This window comes from Hakea prostrata, chromosome 7 (genome assembly GCF_041222555.1).
Source record: "Hakea prostrata isolate BN-2017 chromosome 7, UWA_Hpros_2, whole genome shotgun sequence".
Taxonomy (NCBI): domain Eukaryota; kingdom Viridiplantae; phylum Streptophyta; class Magnoliopsida; order Proteales; family Proteaceae; genus Hakea; species Hakea prostrata.
The window spans coordinates 24,535,267-24,556,452 of record NC_142606.1 but is presented as its reverse complement, the minus strand read 5'-3'; the positions used below and the strand labels follow the sequence as shown (position 1 = coordinate 24,556,452).

The window sequence follows — 21,186 nt, the reverse complement described above, 5'->3', positions numbered from 1 at the left end:
TTTAAGACAGCATTTGAAATACTGGAATTTTCTAATGCAAGGTTTTTATTCTGATAATAATAATAGCTAAACCACACAACTGGAGCTCTTTCTTTTTCTGTAGATGCCTTTGAGATCCTCACCCTCTGGTTCTAGTGGCCTTTATTTTACATATTAATTTTATGCCATTAATTTTGTTGCCTTCAGATTCTAATGTTTTACATGCCCCTTTTAGGAGTTCAGCCAGAAATCAAATGCCTTGTACACCATACTTCGCAGTCATAGGCTTGCTGGGAGTCAGCGAGCTCCATTTCTGAGACGTTTCCTTTTGCGCTTGAACTTCAATACCTTCTCTGAGGTAATTCTTTACCTTTGACCAGAGATCCACGTGTGTGTATTTTCCATTTTATTTTTACTTGAAATTTTTGTGGTGGGGTTTTTTTTTTTTTGTGGTCCCCCCCCCCCTTGTGTTTTTTTCTTTTTTCTGGGGGGTCTTCTGTCTAATAAAACTAAATTTCTGTTCTTAATCAGCAGACCACTGCGAGAGCAGCAGCTATGAATGTCGTTAGATCCCGTCCAACACTTCCCATCACGCAATAATATGACTACTTAATTTTGTTAAGAGCTGGATGATGCATATATTGGTTGGTGCTGGTGGCAATTCATGACTGTTTATTTGTTGCAAGTATATGAGAGGATGGTCAAAGATTTTTCCAGTCTTTCACAATGGGGATGATAGTCTACCTTGGCAGCACTGAAAAGGTCTCACATGGAAAGTCTGTGGACGTGTCTAGTTTATCTCTTAACTTAATTTTTTACCAGGGTTATATAGAGGTTTTAAGAGTTCTCTTGTTCACAAGTTTTAGCCTTGTCAATTTTATATACCTAGTTTGTAATATAATTTGGCTTCTTAAAAGAGTCCCCATGAAAAGTGGCAGGAACAAAAATACAGAAAGGTGAATTTGCTTGGTTATCTGTAAATCGTTAGTTGATATGCATAACTCACTGATTATTGGCTGATTATAGGAATCATTGTTCTTGTACCTATTGTCTGTGCTGGATGACTGATCTCAATTTCCTTCATTCCTAGCCTTATTCCATTATGACTCAACTTGATAAACGTCATTAAATTATGTGGGGTTCACAAGTAAAAAATAATAAAATATTTTAAAATAATGAATTCCATCACCCAAATCTTGTGGATCTTCCTGTAATTTGTGGTCAACAGCCGTCAGGGGAGCACAAAGTATTCCGCATCAAGGGAAAACGATCCTGACTTAGTCCTAATGGGGTGTGGAACATTTTTTGGCTTAATATATTTCTTTGTTTCAGGGGTGGGTCTTGGTGCAGTGGTTGGTGGTTGCAATTATAACTTTGAGGTAAAGGCATCCAAATAGCCTCCAAGCAAAAATTGTTAGGGTAAATTGGTAGGAAAATTCCCCTTTCAAACTCTACTTGTACCTTTGGTGTCAATTTGACACTAGATTCGTCCTTTGTTTTTCCCCTCCTTTTAATCATTTTCAGTTCCTTTCGTATTGTCATTCGAGTGGCATTGTGGAGTCCTCTTTACACTGACAGCATGGGAACCTCTTGTATGGCATTTTCTTCCCATTTTAATCCTTGATGAACCTTTCATCTGTTTGGCTTGAAAAAAATCATCATATTTTGTTTTTCCTCGTGCCAAAAAGTAACCGACCTTACACAAGAATGGAAAGGCTTGAGTCAATTTGCTACCACCTAAAAGAAGGACATGGAAGTAATAAGTCAGTGCTTTCATTCTAGTTCTTCTACTCAACTACCAAGTTTCACCAGAGCTTATGATTTCGGGAATCCTCTGAGCCAAACGTTCAAACCTCCAAAGGTGACAACCTCCCACTAAAGACTTATCATGGATTCGTGGTCTGTCTGGTAAACATAAAAGTCAATGTCATACATGTAGTGGTGTGGAATTTGGGTTCTGGAAAAATCAAAGTCTCTTCAATTTTTCATATTTCAGACACAAAGAAAGTTTTCTTTCACCATCTGTGAAAGGGAACTCCAGATTTGATGTCATCAATATACTTCTTAAAAGATAAGTTTGAAAAAAATCTTCCCCTCATTATTATCATCTCACTTCATTAATGCCCCCACCCATACTGAAGGTATAAATCTCTTCATAAGGCTAAACAAGTAAAGTGGTTGTGTGGACATAGATTTGGAGAGAATCAATCAACTAAGTTTCAAAACTTCCATGTTAGTGTTTAAGACCATCTACTATTGTTTTTGTTGTAAGAAATTTCAAAATTCGAATCCCTAAGAGATAGTATGCTTTTAAGGAAAAAGAGGTTATGAGTTCCAACTCCCCCAACAACCCCCAACCCAAAAAGGAAAAAAAAATCACTTTGGGGCCAATTACATGATCTTAATGGATTTCATTGCTCTCAGTTTTTGCTGATTCATTCGAGTTGCAAGCTCTTGCTAGGACCCATGAATACCTGATCCATGTTGAAATAGCAGAAGTGGGTCAACTACAAAGGAGAAAAAAGGGCAAACCCAATGCCAAAGGCTTTAGTGTTTGCAGAGTCAAGGAGGGGGAGTGTTTCATTATTCAATTTTACTCTGTTAATGTCTTAGAAGGGCGGGCCTGGTGCAATGGTGGAGTCTCTCTATTGTGAGCTGGAGGTCGTGAGTTCGAATCAGCCTCTCTGCAAAAAACAGAGGCAAGAATGCTTAGAAAGTTCCTTCCCCAGACCCCACAGTGTGGGAGCTTCGACACTTAGTACGCCCTTCTGTTAATGTCTTAACCTTGGAGCTACAACTGTGGTTGCACCCAAGCCTGCCCCTTAAATGGGTCAATTACCCTCAATAAAATAAAATAAAATAAAATAAATCAGTACCCAAAGGCTGGGCTGCCCATCACTTTCAGATAAAGTTGTATAAGAAATTAGAATCACAGATACACAAATAAAGTCATATTAAAGACTCCCTTACATTGATTGCAATAGAGAATGGCGACCACGGCAAGAGGTGCACACGCCAACTCTGGAATCACTAACTCATCATCGTCGTCATCCCTTCTCAGGCCCTACCACCCAAAATCTTTGGTTATCTCTCTCCTTTGTTTCTTTCTTTGCTTTCTGTTTTTCTCTGAAAAATCTATTGATTGGATCGGATTTGACCACATCCAGAATTATTGTTCTCCCTCAACAAGACATTGCTGACGACTCTTGACGCTCTCCCTCCCCCCACCTTTTATACATTTACTCATTCTGCAGGTCTCTGATGTCAACAACTTACAGGTGTTTGATATTTGGCCTCAATGAGTTTCCTAAGCTCCCAATTCAACGATCAAGATGATGGACATAAACCCAGATGCATTGGAGCCCGGAACTATCATAAACCCCAGCAACTTGTCGGAGCAAGTGTGAGAGTGAGCTGAAGAGTAAAGGCTGAGAAAAAGAATCATATCAACATGAGAAGAGACGCAGGGGCTTCCCTAAAAGTCCAAACAACACACCCACAGGGCACAGTTCACAGCAACTTTCATCAAAATCTTGTTCCCAACACGCAACCCCTTCCACCACCCCAACGCACAAAACCCACTTAAATTATGGTTGAATAAGTTGAATAAATCCAATCAGAAGTTCCAAACTTCGATGGTCTTCCCATGGTTCCATCACCACATTCCATAGTTGATAGTTCCACCTTCACCTTCATCATTATCATCATCTTCAATTATATTCTCTATATTGTGCATTTGAGGTTCATTTGCGCTAAGCTAATACATAGAGCTTCTCTAAAATAATTTACTTGTACATGTCATCGTCATCCATCAATAGTGGGCATGGGCAGTACGGTACTCTTTAGCGAGTTTGGTTTGTCCATTTGTGTCCTCATGACCGACCACCTGACTCTGGCTAGATCTGATATACACTACCTTAAATACAAATTAATGAGCATGAGATGAAGAAGGAAATTTTGAAACCTACTTAGCTTATCAAAGCTGATCTGATCATCAAATGCAGAGACCCCACAGCACAAGTTTCAGAATCAATACCACCTCTTTTTCTCTTCAACCCACCCCCAAAGTCTAGAAAAAAGTCAGATGGGTTTCATGTTTGTGGTCCATCTTCTTTTTTCAATCATCACACCGGATTCTTGCTAGTTGCCACTGCAACTATAATGGGTCATGGCCTCCTAGGTGGCTGTCTATCCTTGCATTAGTTTAAAGGTTTTTAATTTACTGTCCTACAATGTCATTCTTCCTCTGGATTTTCTGGGCCAAGTGAGCTTATCAAATAAGTTTTTATCTTCCATTTCTTATGATTGGCTACTATGTCTTAATTGCTTTTGTAAATTACTATCTGAATGAATTCTCTGTAGCAAATAATAGCAAAGGATTACAAAGGGAGAGGAATAGAGGGTTTCCTCAACTCAAGGTCACTCATCTCTTACAACACACTACTTGATTGCTTCAATAGTGATACAACTTTAGAATTAAAGATAGCCCACTTCAGGACTCCATCCATCCATCCGTCCATCCATCCATCCATCCATCCATCCATCCATCCATCCATCCATCCATCGCTTTTAATTTCTTCCCCACTCTTCAGTCATCACTTTAGTCTTCCCCGCAACCTATCTCTTCTCAGTGCTCAGTTATCATCACACCCTTTTTCAGGTTCTCTACTAATATAAATACAGATAAACCCTTCTTCCCCAACTCATTATCTACTCTTCCTTCTTCCATTTCTCATCAGAATTATATGGTTATGGTTGCCAAAAGCCATTTCTGAATTTGGTGAGCAGCTCCTTGTTGGAGAAGCAGGGCACGTGCAAAGTGCCACCAACCTCCACATTTGCACGTGCTCCCCTTCTCCAACATGGGTTCCTCATCTCCCTCCCTCAGTCCAGGCTTTGCTGCTTCTACACAATTGTGGTAATGTATGTGAATCTCATTAGTAAGAGTTAAGCAGTTCTGTAGTTTCACATAATTTAGTATCTATGATCTTTGCAGTTTTGGGGTTTTCTTGCTATTAGTAATTGTTTTCATTTGACAGATCATATCTCCTTTCACAAGAGCTCTATTCTCCTACCTATGACGATGCAGTGACTCACTCCTCAAATGGTTATCTTGAAAAGTAATGGGAACTGTATATTTTAGTTATTTCCAATTTTTCCAAAAGGGTGATGGTCAATGGAGACCTAACTCACCAACTCCACTTGTGTTATAGTGAGACTGTGAAGCTTTGAGTCTGTTGAGCTCTGCTGTTCTAATACATGAGGCTTCTCCAATTATTCTATCTTCTTCTCCCTTAATCTTTCTTTCTCCTTCTCTCTACCTAGTACTTGTTATAGATTTTTGAATTATTTACATGGTTTCAGATCCATAATTTATATCCGGCTTGAGAGTCATTTAGGTTTTTCCGTTTGAATGAACTTTTCATGGATTCCAAAAATTTTGGGAATTTTATTTTTAGTTTTCTGAGCTTTGATTGGAGGTTATTGAAACTTGCTTTGAGGTTTTGCTTCGATTGGATTTTTTTTTGGAAGTTCTAGTAAGGCGGCAATTGGATATGGTTTTTTTGTAGATCCCTTAAAAAAAAAAAATCAAGGAGGCGACAAAGAAGATGTAGTAGCAAAAGAAGAAAAGAAAGCAGTCATTGAGGTTGAATTTTTTGGCAAAGAGCAAAACTAGAGTCTTGATGATTCAAATCCGCAAAATTGAAACTTTGAAGAAATTTCAGAATATCAATTGTGGAGTTGAATTTGAAAAAAAAAAAACAAAACAAGAAAAAATGTTTCTTTTGTCCCTCCGATTGAGGTCTTGGGAATCACCAAATTGATTGAGGTCTTGGGAATCACCAAATTGAGAGAAGATTTAAGAATATCTGAGTAGCTAAGGTTATGTGTTTGAAGTCGTGGGGAAGATTTTAAAACATTTGAAGACTTAAAAGCATATTTTCTAGTTGTTTATTGGTTCTTTATTTTTTATTGTTTGTTAATCTTTGTTTCCCTCACCCATGGCTTCTGTAGATGTTGAGTTATAGTTATTAAAAATAAATAATAATAATAAATTAAAAAAAAAATCAAAGATAAGTGGAAGAGAAGTGGAAGAAGATGAGGGAAGTTGCGGGGTGCTCCCATCATTGTTGTCCACACTGGTTTTCTGACATCCTTGTAGATTTGTTCGTCAAGAGTAGCTATCTGTTGAAGAAGAAGAAGAAGAAGAAGAAGAAGAAGAAGAAGGAGGAAGCTTTGGAAGAGACGATTGCATTGTGAGTCATGTGACGATTGTTTGAAGCTCTATGCATCGTGTTTCTAAGATTTATCTCTATTTTTTGTAACCTAAGAAGGAACCGATTGGGTGTGAGTGGTATTCAATGGTTTTTTGTTCAATATTTGGATCAGGTTTTGACTTAGGTTCTAATTGAGTTTTTGGTTTGACTCTAGCTCAATTCTTGGTTCATTTTTATGATTCTATTTCCTTATGTTGCTACAAAGCTTCTCTTGGTCCACCAAGATTTTCTGACCTGCACAAACGTACTCGGCTGTGTTGGTAAGGTCCGCCTCTAACGAGCAAGTTAGCCAAGAGATCAACCAGAAGAATGAATAGTAATGAAGTATTCACTATTGCTTACCTTTCTCCCATCCTTAGGTCCGTTTATATAGATTCTAGGAGGTTTACCTGTCCTTTAGTGATTGAGTCCTGCTTGGAGCTCTTGTTAAAGATTTAGTCATGCTCGGACTCTTACTGATGAGTTTGCTCCGAACTCTCTTATTCAAATGACCTCTAACCTTATTTGTCCGGTAGTTTGTTATAGTTAGAAATCTGATCGTTCTTGATGACTGATCTCCATAGTTGTCCGTTATGGTCGAACCATCCATCAACTATATTTGACCGGCTCAACGGATTGAATATTGGTCGAACCAAACCGTGGTCGGTCCGATCTGGATATTGATCATTAACAACTTGAATATTGGTCGAACCAAACTGTGGTCGGTCCGATCTGGATATTGATCACTAACAACTTATTTTGTTTCCTTGTTCTATTCTTGATTATGTTATATTTTTTATTCTATTTTCTAATTTTGTTCTTGCTTCTAGTTTTTTTTTGTTTGGTTTCTAATTCTATTTTCTGGTTCAGTTTCTTGGTTATGTTTTCTGATTGTATTCCTGATTCCTAGACTTGCTTTATTTTGTGTCCATTGTTTCCGTAGATTTAGGCAAATAAGTTTACTCTTTTGCTTTTGTTTGTGTGTTCCTTTTGGGGATTTCTCTAAATTTTCGTTTCATTGAAATATTTACAGATTTGTCTTTCCTTTATTTCTCATTCTCCACCTGTTTGATTTTATTTGTCATTGTGATTGAAGACATTGGGATTTTATTTATGGGATATTCTGTTATGAAAGTTGAGGTGATTACTAGTTGTTTTTGGTCATATGTAATGACACACATGAAGTGATGAAGGAGAGATAGAAGATGTTCTTGCAAGAAACTTTTTCTAGGTTTTAATGGACTCGAGTGAGTCTAATTACTGGACTACCTTCTTGGCATAACCTTTTTTGTAGGCACTAGAGCTATACTTTTATGGAAATTTTTTGTTGTACTTTTCTCAGGTTAGGCTTTGGTGTACTCACTGAAGTACACTTTTTTGAATTTTTTTTTTTGTGTAGTCATGAGAATTGCACTTCCATGGATTCTTTTTTGTGCACGCATGTGAGTTGCAAATTTTTATTTATCTTTTATTTTTTATACAAAGAGAACCAATTTACAACTTAGAAAGGCATGACAGGTTATCCCAACGTCTAGGGTGCATAGTTCCTATCGATTGTAAGGCCAGTTTACTACATACACTTTACATCTTGCAATGTTCTGGAACTTCGATTGAGATGTTATTTATCTTTTTTTTTTTTCTTCTATGAATAGGAGATCTAGGATTGATTCTAGTGGCCATGGTTTTTGAGGAACCAGTATGAGATCCTTAATTCACTCTTGGTTGACCCAAATGGAATCAAGCCGAATTGCGAATTGCAACATCAATTTCAATCCATGAGCTATTCCCTTGGCTATTTCCTTGATAACATGAGCTATTCCATGAGCTATTCCCTTGTTTTTTTGTGCACGCATGTGAGTTGCAATTTTATGGACTTTTATGTAGTCATCAGGGTCCTCCATTTGGTGGAATTTTATGTAGCCATTTGGGTGCAACATTTTGTGGACTTTTTATACCTATTTGGTGCTACATTTGATATATTTTTTTGTTGTTGTTGCATTGTTGTATTTTGAGACCTTCATTGGAAGAGTGTTTGGTGTTCGCTCTCGTTGGTTGCTGTGGAGACATGGCTTGGGGTGCTGATTTGAGCATGTTGGTGTTTGATTGCTACATGGCTCAAAATTGGTGTTGCCTTTCAAGGTTATTCTTATTTGTCTAAATTGGAGCTTTCCTTTGTGTATAGTTTAGCTTGAAGAGGGGGGGGGGGGGGGGGGGGGGAGGGTGTTAGAGATAATAAAATAAATATATGAGAATGAGATAATATGATGTATCACAATAAGAGGAGTCCCTCCATCATGGTTTCCTTGTTGGTTTGGGTTGGGTCTATGATGTTAGTGATTTCCTTATTGGACTGTGGTTATTAATGTCCCATATAAGTAAGTTTCCTATTCTTTAGATTTAATTAGGAAAAAGCTGAGAATTATATTTGACTTTGAGTTTCCTTCTGTTATCCTATTTCAGTTTATTATAAATATATGCTTGTTGGTACAGTAGAAGATACAGATTTTGTCGGTCATCCTGTTCTCCAATTATTCTTTCTTTCTCCTTCTCTATACCTAGTTCTTGTTATAGATCTTTAGGATTGTTTACATATCCTTTTTTTTTAGTATTTAATAAATCAGACTAGAGATGGAGTTCCTTCCCGAATATGTGGTGGAAAAATATGAAAAGAGCACAATCCTGATCCCAATTCCCTAGTTAAAGCTATATAAATAGAATTCATTTATAGTGCAATTGATTCTTGCACATATTTTGCATCAGTAGCAAACTGGCAACTCAAATGAAAGCTCCACTGAGAGAGGAAATCTACAGATAGAATCAATTGAGATAGAACATGACAACCACTAAAGCCCCAGTCTCCTCAATGGGAATGGATAGGGACAAAATAACTTTTTTTTTGGTAAATAAAAGAGGGGATGCAATGGCCACGATCTTGTGCCCCCTGCTACGCAATGTCGAATCTTTGAGTTCAGCCTATACAAGCATTATTAGTCCTGTGAACTAATAGCGCAAGCACTAACTCAATCTATGTAGCTCCACCGGAGGCCTAATATAGTCCACAAAAGTAGATAGTGATCTCATGTCCAAGCCAAAGAGCATACACTACCCAATGCAAAAATAAAGAAGTAGAGAAGATTCGAGTCTAGAACATGGAGACTACCAAATCACTCTGGAGAGTAAGATAGGGACAAAAGAACTTAAAAGTTCAAAACTCAAGGTTAGAACAAGTTACATATACCTCCTAGCTTTGTAAACTATTATGTTTACGTGCCTTTCAATTTTTTTTATTTTGTTTACCCAAAAAGAAAATGTGTTAAAAGAGATTTTTTTTTTTTTTTTTTTTTTTGACCAAACACAGACAATGAATTCATTCAGAGAAACAAGTCTGAGGAAATCCTCCCAGCAGGAATAGAGTACAAAGGATCAAGACCTCGTGGTGGCTGCATCCACCAAACTTTAGAAATACCCAAATAACGAGCAACTCTGGCTAAAAGAGACTGTTTGGATTAGTTTCACATCTGTTCTATTGATAGCATATGTCTAATACGATATTTGTAACTAAAACCCTAATCCTATTAAGCTTAATTATTGAGACTTATCTCATGCATTTCACTATATAGACTTCCAAGCCGCCAGCGTTATCTGAAAGAGACAAGAGTTGAAAGAATCATTAACTCAATGAATCATCAACTGGTGATAATAAACAAAGGAGAAAAGACCAAGGACCACTGCAACCTCCAGTCGCAACTCTTAATAGATTTACCAAAATGCCCATATTGCCTTTCTATCATCCTCCATGCGACAATTATATCATTTGCTCTATTAATCTTAAATCATAATCAATCAATCATAAGGTTTGAAAGTCCATAGGCCCAAAAGATGGAGAGAAGGGGTGAAAGAGAGCAATTTTGGAACCAAATTTTGCTTGAATTTGTTACCTGAATATGAAAGGCTACCAGAAAGGCTATTACCATTGTGCTAGAAGCACATCTATCTAAATTTTGATACGAAAAATTTTCAGTATCCCTTGAGTTATTCCCTAGTATTAGTATCACTCCCTGAGTTATCTAATTTATCAGTCAAAACTCCTATAACAAAACATTGTTAGTCTAATTAGTTTTTATTTATCAATTTGCAATATTAACCCCCCGCACATCCTAAGTTTACATCACTGTTCATGAATCATATCTTTTAAACTTAACGATGATTCATGTTTGAGAGCGGAAATAGTCATACATTGTAGTGGGAGACAAGAAAATGAGTAGAATGAATTTTTCGTTTAAGATTATTCTTGTCTTTATAATTAACTTATTAAAATCAATATTTAATTGCATTTTCTTTATAGAAAGAAGCCCAGAGCGTTTTGATATATTTTCACCCAATAGGAAGTCTAGAAAAAGAAAAAAAAATGAGGTGGGTGGCGCTGAAAATTTCCATTTGGACGAAATTATAAATGTAATTTTTAATAAAAATGAAGGGTAGTTCGGTAAGTCAAACCTTCAATTAAAGAAATGAGGCTAATCACATGACTTCCTTCCAAGACCTCTTCATGTAAAATGCCACGAAGCGTCACTTTTACTTCAAAGATCTCGGGACCTCTGTCTACGTGTAATCTCGTTCTTATCCGACAACCCTGTCATTTTCGTTATAGAGATGCATTGGCTGGCCCACCTTACACTTCCATCGACGGTCCAAAACATATCTGATCCTTTTAGACTTGTTCGACATTTAACGCCGCTCTCCTATTAAACCCCTCCCTTATTCCTGCAACTGGAAATCCTCCATTCTGGGAGTAGCAGTGAAGTGAAGCCCCGGAACGCGAAAATTTTCTTTTTTATCTTAAAACATCCATATGGGTCTCCTTGACAAGCTCTGGGATGACACTTTCGCCGGACCACGGCCGGAAAAAGGCCTTGGAAAGCTCCGGAAACATTCCACCTTCAGTTCCAGATCAAATTCCGGTAAAGGTACGCAACAATGCAGAAAGCAAGCTAGATAGATCCGATGCCTTTCTCGTAGATCTTATTCAAAATTTGTATTCGTCTTTATGATCCTTATGTTTTTGACTCGTTTGGCTTGGCAGAGGTTGATGATCCGTCAGAGGAAGCGATGAGGGTTACGCGTAGCATCATGATAGTGAAGCCTCCTGGAAATTCTGGATCAGCGCCTGTTTCTCCAGCCGGATCTACTCCTCCGGTGTCCCCCTTTTCCGGTGAGTTTGCAACTTCTTCTTGCCTGTTGTGTGGTTGGTTGGTTGGTTGATGGTTGGATATCGTTGATGATGTGATGATCTTATCCAGAAAGTTCTGAACTTGAGGGGTAATTTTGGTATTTTCAGTTTGAGAATGATGTTACGTTTGGACTTTCCATGGAAATTTTGGATATACGAGTCGACAAGACTTCGGAAGGACATGCCCTAATAATGTAATATTATTTATTTTTTTCCAGGGAAATAAAACGATTTTGATTTACTAATTATTGGTGGTGGTGGTGGTGGTGAGCAGGAAGCAAGGGACCTTTCCGGTTCCGGCGGAGGTCGACGTCGGATGTGTACGAGAGAGCAGAAAAGGAGGATCGAACAACGAGCCCTTCTCCCTCCTCCGTTTGATGTGTAAAATACAAGAGAAGCTTAACTTCGATTCCCTGATCTGTTTTGTAATATATGTGGAAGCGTGTATGTTTTTCTGTTTCTGAGAGCTCAGAGATCTTAGATATATATATGGTGTTTGTATGCAATAATGAATGTATAAAGGAAGAGCATGGTTGGAGTGTTGTTGTCGCCCATCAGCTACGATTAGGGAATTAAGGACGAAAATTAGGGTTTGTAGGTGTTTTAAGTATGATGTGCTTATAATGTATGAAGTGGTTTCAGTTTTCTGAGAAGCTTTGCAATTGTTTCTGGTTTCTGAGTTTCTGCAGATCGATGACGTAGGGAAATTTTACACAAAAAGAAATATCAGATAGGGAATTGGATCAATGGGAGATTTGTGAGTGGTGTTCTCATACTTAGATACGTGGAAGTCTAATGCACGGTCCTGTTATGAATGTTAGGGTTAGGGTTTCTATTCTAGAGTCGGATTTTCGTGTTAAGATCTGAATAATCTACTTTGGGAGCAATGGAAGAAAAATGAAAACTTGTCACCAGTGGCTACTGTTAATGCTGCGGCTAGGGTTTCTGAAGATCTTCGTTGCTTCCACGAATGGCTTCTGACGAGCACCAATACCATGCTGTTCTGTTCTCTAGTAAACAAAATTTCTGCGAAACCTCATGGAATCATCAATGGTGAATAAGTTATAATATAATACCTCATCGAATTTGCCAGATTGCATTACCAAGAAAGAACAAAGAACCTTCATTACATATAGGAAGCAAGAGATCATTTTGGCAGCATATATTTGACCAAAAGTACCTTTCCAAGGTGGCTGCTGCTGCTGCGAGATATGGCGGAAAAATCCATGAGGAACATCTCCTCCTCCCGGTGACAGCCATAGTTATCAACTTGGAGATCCAAGTTATCATTTAAATCATCTACACTGTATATCCATTCTTTTTTTTGGTAAAACTTTTAGGGTGTGCAATACTACGATTTCTTACAATCCTGTTGACCTATGCTTGCAAGGATTAAAGTATTGGTATCAAGGATTGTATCGGTCAGGCGATTTTGAGAGACGTATTTTCTTGCATTAAGAGATGTATCGGCCAATATACTTTAGTGTAATTCAATAGAGACGTATCGAGATGCATATGTTACGGCTAGTATCGAAACATGTGATAATTTGGAGTTCTGGCACTGGTATGATCGTACTCTACATTGTATATCCATTACCATTGAAGAGCAAAGATGGGTGCCAAACTGTCAAACAAACCAGGGAAGTGGTTTTAGTTCTCTAAAGCGATGGTCCTTGCCCTTCATCGGATGAAGCAACCATGGCCATGACTGATGAAAGTTGAAGGAACTATTTCATTCCTTGGTCAGTGATTGACGAGTTTTTACAAACTGAATTGTAGTTTGACATGATATACTAGAATTGGATGAAAAAGACAATGAAGGAAAGGAGAAGGAAGCAACGTTGAGAAGACGGAAACCAGAACTTGAACTGCAGTTTTCCAAATGGGTGGCGAGTGACGGGTCAGGGAATGATTTTGGCTTCCTGCTGATCCCTAGTTATATGCACTGATCTGGGGGAGAGAAAAAAAATTTCATCCTCTTTATTTGAAACCAATTCAACTCGTTTACTGGAATAAGATGAAAACTAATCTAATAATTTCCTCGATTTTATCACTTGTAACGCATGATGTCATGTCAAGATTATCAAGTTTTATTGAATCAACTGTTTATGTTACCTACTGGTACATTGAATATATGTTGAGCATATATAACCTATTAAACTTGGATTCCATGAGCCTTATGTGGGTGTATTTGATTCCTTTTCTTTGGGGAAATTTCACAGTAAGTGCCAATGAGTTATAGGATTCTGTTATGTAACATTCTAATCTAAAGGCACTCATTGGATTTGTTCTAGTCTTTGGATTAGAATATTTTATGTAAGCTCAATCTTGTAACTCATGGGATACTCATTGGGAGAGTCTTTCCAAGAAGAAGATCCAAACTCTGAGTGAGTTTGTTAGAGTTTAATTTTCATGAAAGGATTATTTACTTGAAATTCATATATAGAGGTAATTGCAACTAATCCAGAATTGCAGTTTCTGGGTATGTTGGAAGTTTCGATTACCAAACAAAATAAGGAAAAGGTTATGATTGGAAGTAAAGAAATAGAGAAAAGATAAAAAGATAAAAAGATAAAATTTATACGAATTTATAAGGTCAAGCAACGTGGTTAAAAAAAATTGACCTTATAGATGGAGCAAGTATCATGGTTGGAAATTTTCGAATTCAAGGGTTTTCCCAACTCTGAAGCTATAGAGAGAATTTGGTCATAGGTCACCATATATATGCTTGGCTAACATAAGAGTATATTTCGTGTTAGGTATGCATTCTCAGTCGATAATGGATCCAATATATCATATCAAAAACACTATGTAGTTTAGCAGCCTATGTGGGTATGTGATGCCTTATCTATTCGATGTCTATTTGTCATCTCATATTCTCAACCTCAGCTTTGAAAGCACTTGGAATACTATGGTACGCTACTTTTTTAAATTAAGGTCGTATTTGAAATAATATCTTGGGATACTGCATTATGGACCAATGTGTCCCTTTATTTGGTCATTTAAGGTAATAGCATGAGTACATCGTGAGTCCTATATCCTAATTTGAGGTTCGACTTCAGTGTTGCGCATTAAATGCGCAACACCCAAGCAATTTCCGGTAATTTGTTTGTTATTTTGTGGTTTCAACTTCAGTTATGCATTTAATACACAACTTCAAGTATGCTTCGTTATTTGAACTCCTTTCTTCCCTTTGCGTTTGATAGTCTATAACTGCATAATAGCGAAGATCTCAATAATACTTGCAATAAAACACACTCAATAATGCATGTATTCCATATTATTGGTTTCTCGTTGCTTATTTAGCCTTAAAGGTTCCCAAACTCATTGCCCTCTATAGGGTTGTTTAGCAAGATTTATACATCCTCTACTTTCTTTCTTTTTTTTGGTTGTCAACCCCGGTTTCCAAGGCTTTGCCCTGACTAATCCGGTGTTCGACCCAGTCGACACTTGGGGGTGGGGGGTCTCCCGGGAATTTTTACATTCCAAGTTTCGACACCGCTGCGGACCAAGCTACTTACCACTTGGACCAACCCCCTGTTGGTTATACATCCTCTACTTTTATTGTATGTAATATATATTTTTTAAATTTTAATTTGAATAAACTTAAGATAACAGTGAGGAGACATAGCATATGCTTTAAGCTAAAAGAGCCATTTCCTATAAGAAAAATGTTTGTTTTTCCCTTCTTTTTCCCCCTTCTTCCTAGAAGGAATAATAGCAAGTAGCAACCATGTTTTTACAAATTTGCGAGAACATAGAGCTTATCTAGCATGCCTAATCCTCTTGAGAGAAGCAACCAATAACAAAACTCATCTCATCTCATCATGGCATCACTGATCATAACCATTGCCATCACCATTGCTTGATCCACTCTTGGATGGATAATTAGGGTGAAAACATCTTTTCCTAGAGAAGAAGATTCAGGTGTGCAGCCACATTTCCTACTAACCTGTTTCAAAATTGTAAATACATGGATCACTACTGATCGATCCTCGGATATTCAAGGAAAGAAAGAAGAAAATCCCATCGAAACTAAACATTCATACCTGTGCTATTGGTAATGTAAGGCTTGTTTCTAGGAAGATCTTCAACCATCCTTCCTGATTTGACCAATTAATTCGATACTTATCCCCAGTGGCTACTGTTATACTGCAACTAGGGTTTCTGAAGTTCTTCCTTGCTATCATAAATGGCTTCTGATGATGACCATAATTATCATATCCTGCTAGCTGCTCTTTGTCACCCTTAAATGCTTCCCAACTCTCCATTACACAAAGTTTCTGCCATATCAAGTGAAAAATCATCTGACTAAATCACATTTACTCACTACTAGCAGTTTAAATTGTAGAGGAAAAGAAAAAGAACAACCCATTGAGAACCAGTACGAATAATTTATACTAAAACCATATATGGGAATCAAGAAACCAAACCCCCAAGATAAATTTGATTCAACGATACCTCTGCAATGTGGCTGGAGCGGCGAGAGATGGTGAACAAGACATGGCCAAAGGAATCCATGAGGAACATCTCCTGGTTTGAATCACAGGCATAGTTCTCAACTCGGAAAACCAAGTTACCATTTACACCATCGTACACTGTATAGCCATTACCGTTGAAGAGTAAGGACTGACGCCAAACTGTTAGGTGAGCTGGGGTTGAGGTTGCATTATTACTAGAGAAACTCGCTCTCTGTTCTTCATCTGACGAGCCAGCCATGGCCATCAGAGAAGAAAGTGCTGAAGGGAATTAATATTCTGTTTCTTAGTTTCAGGTAGAAGAGCTATATATAAATTGATCAGTTGTAGTCTGGCATGAGATAGATAGAAAGAAAGAAAGAAAGAAAGAGGTAAAACTGAAGAAGGACAAGTAATGGAAAAGAAAAAGAAGAATGAAAAGACAAGATACCATGTTGGACTTTGTTTATGTTGTGTAATTTGAACCGTTAACCGCTTCCCAAATGTGGTGGCTGCTGAGTGATGGGTCATGAGTCACGATTCATGGTCGACTTGGATTTAGGTCGTTTTTGGCTGTATTGTGTTTGGTATGCATTTTTGGTCGATAATGCATTCCATCATATGATATACGTATACCAAACGCAGCATCAGTTTTTCACTCCAGATATTAAGCATCTGGACCCACTATTTATTTAAGAACACGTTTATTTAACGGTCAGAGAACTATTTATTTATTTATTATTATTTTTTTTTGAAAGTTGAGGTTCATCCGGTCAGCTTTCGCGCACCTTGATTACATCCTCAAGGGGAAGACACTGTCTGCAAGGATCAAACCCACCACATCTCCACTGATAAGTATAGATCTCTACCACTTTACCAACCCTACACAGAGAACTATTTTTCATATTCCGTCATTCTCAAAGCATGGAAAAAGGGCTAAAATACATTAATTGAATCGTTTTATCATTTTCAAAAAACGTCTCAGTCAAATTTTTGCACTTGAGAAGGTTTTTAAAGTAATTTTGACATGTTTCATTGTTCTCCAAATTTATAAACAAATTTCATTGAAAATAAAAAGATATTTTATTCTACTTAGGAGTTAGGGCCTGTTTAATTAACTCATTAAGTGTAGAAATAATTATATGTGCTTTAGAAATTGAAACACTTATTTAGGCATTTGATAAAACTCATTTTTGGAAGTAGAAAAATCAAAAAGTTGTAATAAAATTTATGAAATTTGCCATTGTTATATTTGGAGTGTCAAATTCTATAAATACCCTTATACAATTGTCTCGCTTAAATCCTACCTGCACCCAATTTTGTTTCGAGAAACAGACACAACAACTAAGGGTCGAAAGTGTTTCTCGAAGCATAAAATTTCACAAATTTCAATTTATGTTTTTGGCAAAACAAATGGTTTTTGGCAAATTTTTCTGCTTTTCGAAGCGGGGGGTACTAGGTCGCCGCTACTACATCCCCTCTTTTAATTACCAAAAAAAAAAAAAACTGCATGCTAAAATGACCCAATCTTCCATAAGGAATTTTCATTTTCAAATTATGGTTGAAAGAATGATATATATACAACTATATTTAGAAATGCATTTTTAATCACTTACGTACAGGGGCGGAGCCAAGATTAAACATTTTTTTTGGAGGGGGGGAGGAGCATTAACGTCACCACACATATCTTGTGGAACTCAGTAATAGATTATTTTATCATAAAAAAATAAAAAATAAAAATTTATGATAAAATAACCAATACTGAGTAATTTTAGGGGCATCCAATATTATAGTCTTATTGTCTTGTATGTTGGAAGGCTAACAAATCAAATTGAAGGGCAATATGGCGACAATCTTGGATGATAGTTTTAATTTTCCAACAAAGATCTCTATTTGTGTCGATCGTAAGATCAATAACATCCCAATTATCGCCTTCAAATATCAGATTAGTTAGCCCTAGGTCAGTTGCCCAACTTAGAGATTTCTTTATTACCATGGCCTTTTGCTACTGTAGAAGATTGATGAGCACAACCTTCATGGAAACTGAACAACATCCTTCTTGTATGATCATGAATCACACATCCATATCCAGCTCTAATGATGTTGTGGTAATATTTAAAGCTTGCTCCATCTATGTTTATTTTGAGCCAACCTTCGTTTGGTGGATTCCATTTAATGAGATTTGATTCCTTGGTTGTTGGAGTCTTGATTTCTGAAAAGTTAAAATAGTCTTCCATCAATCTCCAGGAATGCTTAACTAGGTCACAAGATGTACTATCTTTCCTGTGGTGAATTACATTATTATAGTTTCTCCATAAGAGCTATAGAGCCCGTGAGATGTAAATGAAGATCTCTTTGCAGTGAAGAAGCTTTGGTATGTGTAAGAATAATTTTTGCCAAATGGAGATGAAAATGTAAATGCTCATCCCAGAGTTGCGAATCAAGTTGATTCCAAACTTCCTTGCTGAATCTGCAATTGATAAGTATGTGTTCTACATCAAGTTTTGGAAAGCCGCAGAGTACACAGTCTTGTGGTAGATGATATTATTTCTTGCGAAATAGATCTAGGTAATTTGTGATGTAAAAGTTTCTCTATAAGTATAAATTGCAAAAATAGGCTATATAGGAGGCATTTACCAATTGGTATAGATGAATATAATACTCTTACCCAAAAAAATACATGAATATAATATAGGCTCCCCTTGTACACATGTGCCTATTATGGTGAGGTTTGCTACGATATTTTTGTTGTATGTTAATAGATCTAGTATTTATTGTTTTACCAAAAAAACCAAAATCTACTATTGCCTAATTTATTCAACAATTGGTAGAATACCACTCTCGGAAGGTCCACTGATAAATCAATCTTTTGCCAAAGAGTATGCAACAACATTAGCATTAAAAAAAATAAAAAACACAAACAAAAAAGAAAGAGGGGTTTTTTTTTTTTTTTTTATATAATATATTTATTATTTTTTTTTTTATTTATATATATATATATATATATATATATATATATATATATATATATTTTATTATTAATAATTTTTTTTTTTAAATTTTAACGAACATACTCTTGATGGTATCGAGCGTGGTTCATGCATCCATCTTGCATCCGGATATTATGTAAGGAACGTTTTCTCGCATCAAATTCGAAGTTATGGTTCAATTTCTATGGAATGCATCCCCTAGCCCAAAAGGAAAGTCTATTATCCGAACTTCGTAGAGCGAGCTTGGCTATAAGTCTCGGCTCGATAATTAGATGGAGCCCCGTAGGCTTTGTGTTTTGCGCCAAACGAAATTTACCATACAATACCAAGAAAGACCACGAGAAAACCACTCCTTCGATATATTTGCATTCATATAGTATAACTTTGCATCAGGCCAAGATAAGTAAGTCTTAACTACGAAGGTAGTACCGAGTAGGATATACAACTTTATTGATCACTCGTTGTATCCAGCTCACTCGTTCTCTATTCACTATTCACTCGCTCACTTGCCGCTAGTAAATTTACTTTTCGAACTCTAGTAAATTTTCCTTACTGTCTTTATAAACTTGCTATAATGAAGGAAGTAGTAGATAAATTTACTGCTTATATTCATCTTTTGCATAATTGTAATAATTTTTCACAAATAAAAGAAGTATTTTGCGCTTTACTTGAATATTACAAAACAATTGTGAATATTATAGAACTTCCACAAACATATGTTGAACAAGGATTAACTCTTCCTATAGAAACCGCGAACTTATCTTTGATAAGTTAGCAATTTCTATTAAACCAACCAATACCGTAGTACAAAAAGAACAATTAAGAAATAAGTTTAAAAATCAAAGACAAAAATATGTGATATATTTGGCAAGAAACATTTTGACAAAAAAGAAACAGACATTACCGTGGTATGATCTTATAAAATGAATAAAATATAAAAGTCCCACATCTATGGGATTTGATCCTTATACATATGAATTACTCATGTCTGAAACTCTAGAAATAAAAAAACATGAAATTAAAATAGAAATTTTACACCAAAGAAATATTGGTGATGAACTTGTTTGTATAAGAACTAAAATTCAACAAAATTATAACAGAATCCATAATATTATGAATAAAGATCAAGTCATAATAAGTAAAAAAGATAGAAAACATATGAATAAAATTGAAAGAAATAATCAAAAATTATTTGAACAAATTAATAATTTAGTAAAAATTTATGGAAATATTAAACAATATATGGAGCTTAAACAAAATACCGCAATTGACATTGAAGATAGTGATAATTACTTAAATAGAATAATTATGCAAATTTAATAGAAAAACTCTAATATTTAATAACATTAATTGGAACATGAGTTCACAAGATAGGCTAAGACAGTTAAGAGAAATAAAAAATTTAAGAGATAAAATAAAAGAAACAGAAAATGAAGTTAATTATTTTAGAAGAAAAATGGCAGAAATAGATCATAATGAACCCTTTGATAATATCCCAGACTATTTACGTTGGAGAATAGATAATCAACCACCAATACTAATAAGAATATACCAAATAGATAGATTAAAGGCTATCTTAGAATATAAACAAAAAGAATTAGCACAATTTGCATCATGAGTCATCTTGGTAACAAATTATTCTAATAATTATGCAAAAACTAGTAGAAACATACACAAGATACATATCTCGTTTACAACTTAGTCAAACAACTAACGGAAAGAAATGGCTTTTTGTAGCTTATTAGAATATTTTAAACATGCAAGAAATATTATTGAACTCCCTCAAGAAACTATTAGTCAAGGAATAACTTTACCCAAAGAAATAAGAGAACCTATATTTGATAAATTAGCATCATCCATAGAATCTACAAATTCAAAATTATTATCACAATATATACAATTAAAAGAAGACACAAGATCAATAAGACAAAAATATTGTATACATAGGATTTCGAGTTATTTCGATCAACCTGACGAAGACCTCCCCTGGTATAAAAATATAGAAAATATGAAAATGAAATTAGCTATATCTTACGGATATGAACCATTTGATAGAAGTTTAACTTTAATCGAAACAATAAATATAAAAACTCAAGAAATGAAAATAGAAATCCAAAAACAAAAAGATATAAGTGATGAGATAGTAATCTTGAAACAACAAATCAGAAATAATTATGATAGTATACATCGATTAACTGCTCCAAGATATTTAGGACCACGCGCCCTACCCTAGAAGAAAGAAAACTTCTAAAAGAATTTAGACAACAAAATTA

At 36.0% G+C, this 21,186-nt stretch overlaps 3 protein-coding genes across 4 annotated transcripts in view; 2 read left to right on the top strand and 1 right to left on the bottom strand.

Annotated features, from left to right (window-relative positions):
- The window catches only part of GCP4 (GAMMA-TUBULIN COMPLEX PROTEIN 4), a 35,923-nt gene extending 34,831 nt beyond the window's left edge, over positions 1–1,092 (top strand). The window contains exons 15-16 of one of the 2 annotated variants that reach the window (XM_089161231.1): positions 215–337; positions 511–1,092. In XM_089161231.1, the coding sequence (XP_089017357.1) occupies positions 215–337; positions 511–579 (192 nt within the window). In that variant the 3' untranslated portion in view covers positions 580–1,092. The remainder of the gene's footprint in view (positions 1–214; positions 338–510) is intronic. The other variant, XM_089161232.1, reaches the window with a different exon arrangement.
- Positions 1,093–11,028: 9,936 nt separating this feature from the next.
- LOC149010736 (dormancy-associated protein homolog 3-like) lies at positions 11,029–12,764 on the top strand. The gene is made up of 3 exons (XM_089161896.1): positions 11,029–11,203; positions 11,320–11,448; positions 11,741–12,764. Exons 1-3 carry the CDS (start codon positions 11,089–11,091, stop codon positions 11,842–11,844), a joined length of 348 nt encoding a protein of 115 aa, XP_089018022.1. The 5' UTR covers positions 11,029–11,088; the 3' UTR covers positions 11,845–12,764.
- Positions 12,765–15,283: 2,519 nt separating this feature from the next.
- On the bottom strand, positions 15,284–16,185 carry LOC149010735 (protein LURP-one-related 8-like). The gene is made up of 3 exons (XM_089162476.1): positions 15,928–16,185; positions 15,516–15,749; positions 15,284–15,418 (listed from the first exon to the last, which is right to left on the bottom strand). The coding sequence occupies exons 1-3, from the start codon at positions 16,183–16,185 to the stop codon at positions 15,284–15,286; spliced, it is 627 nt and encodes a 208-aa protein (XP_089018602.1).
- Between the last annotated feature and the right edge of the window lie 5,001 nt (positions 16,186–21,186).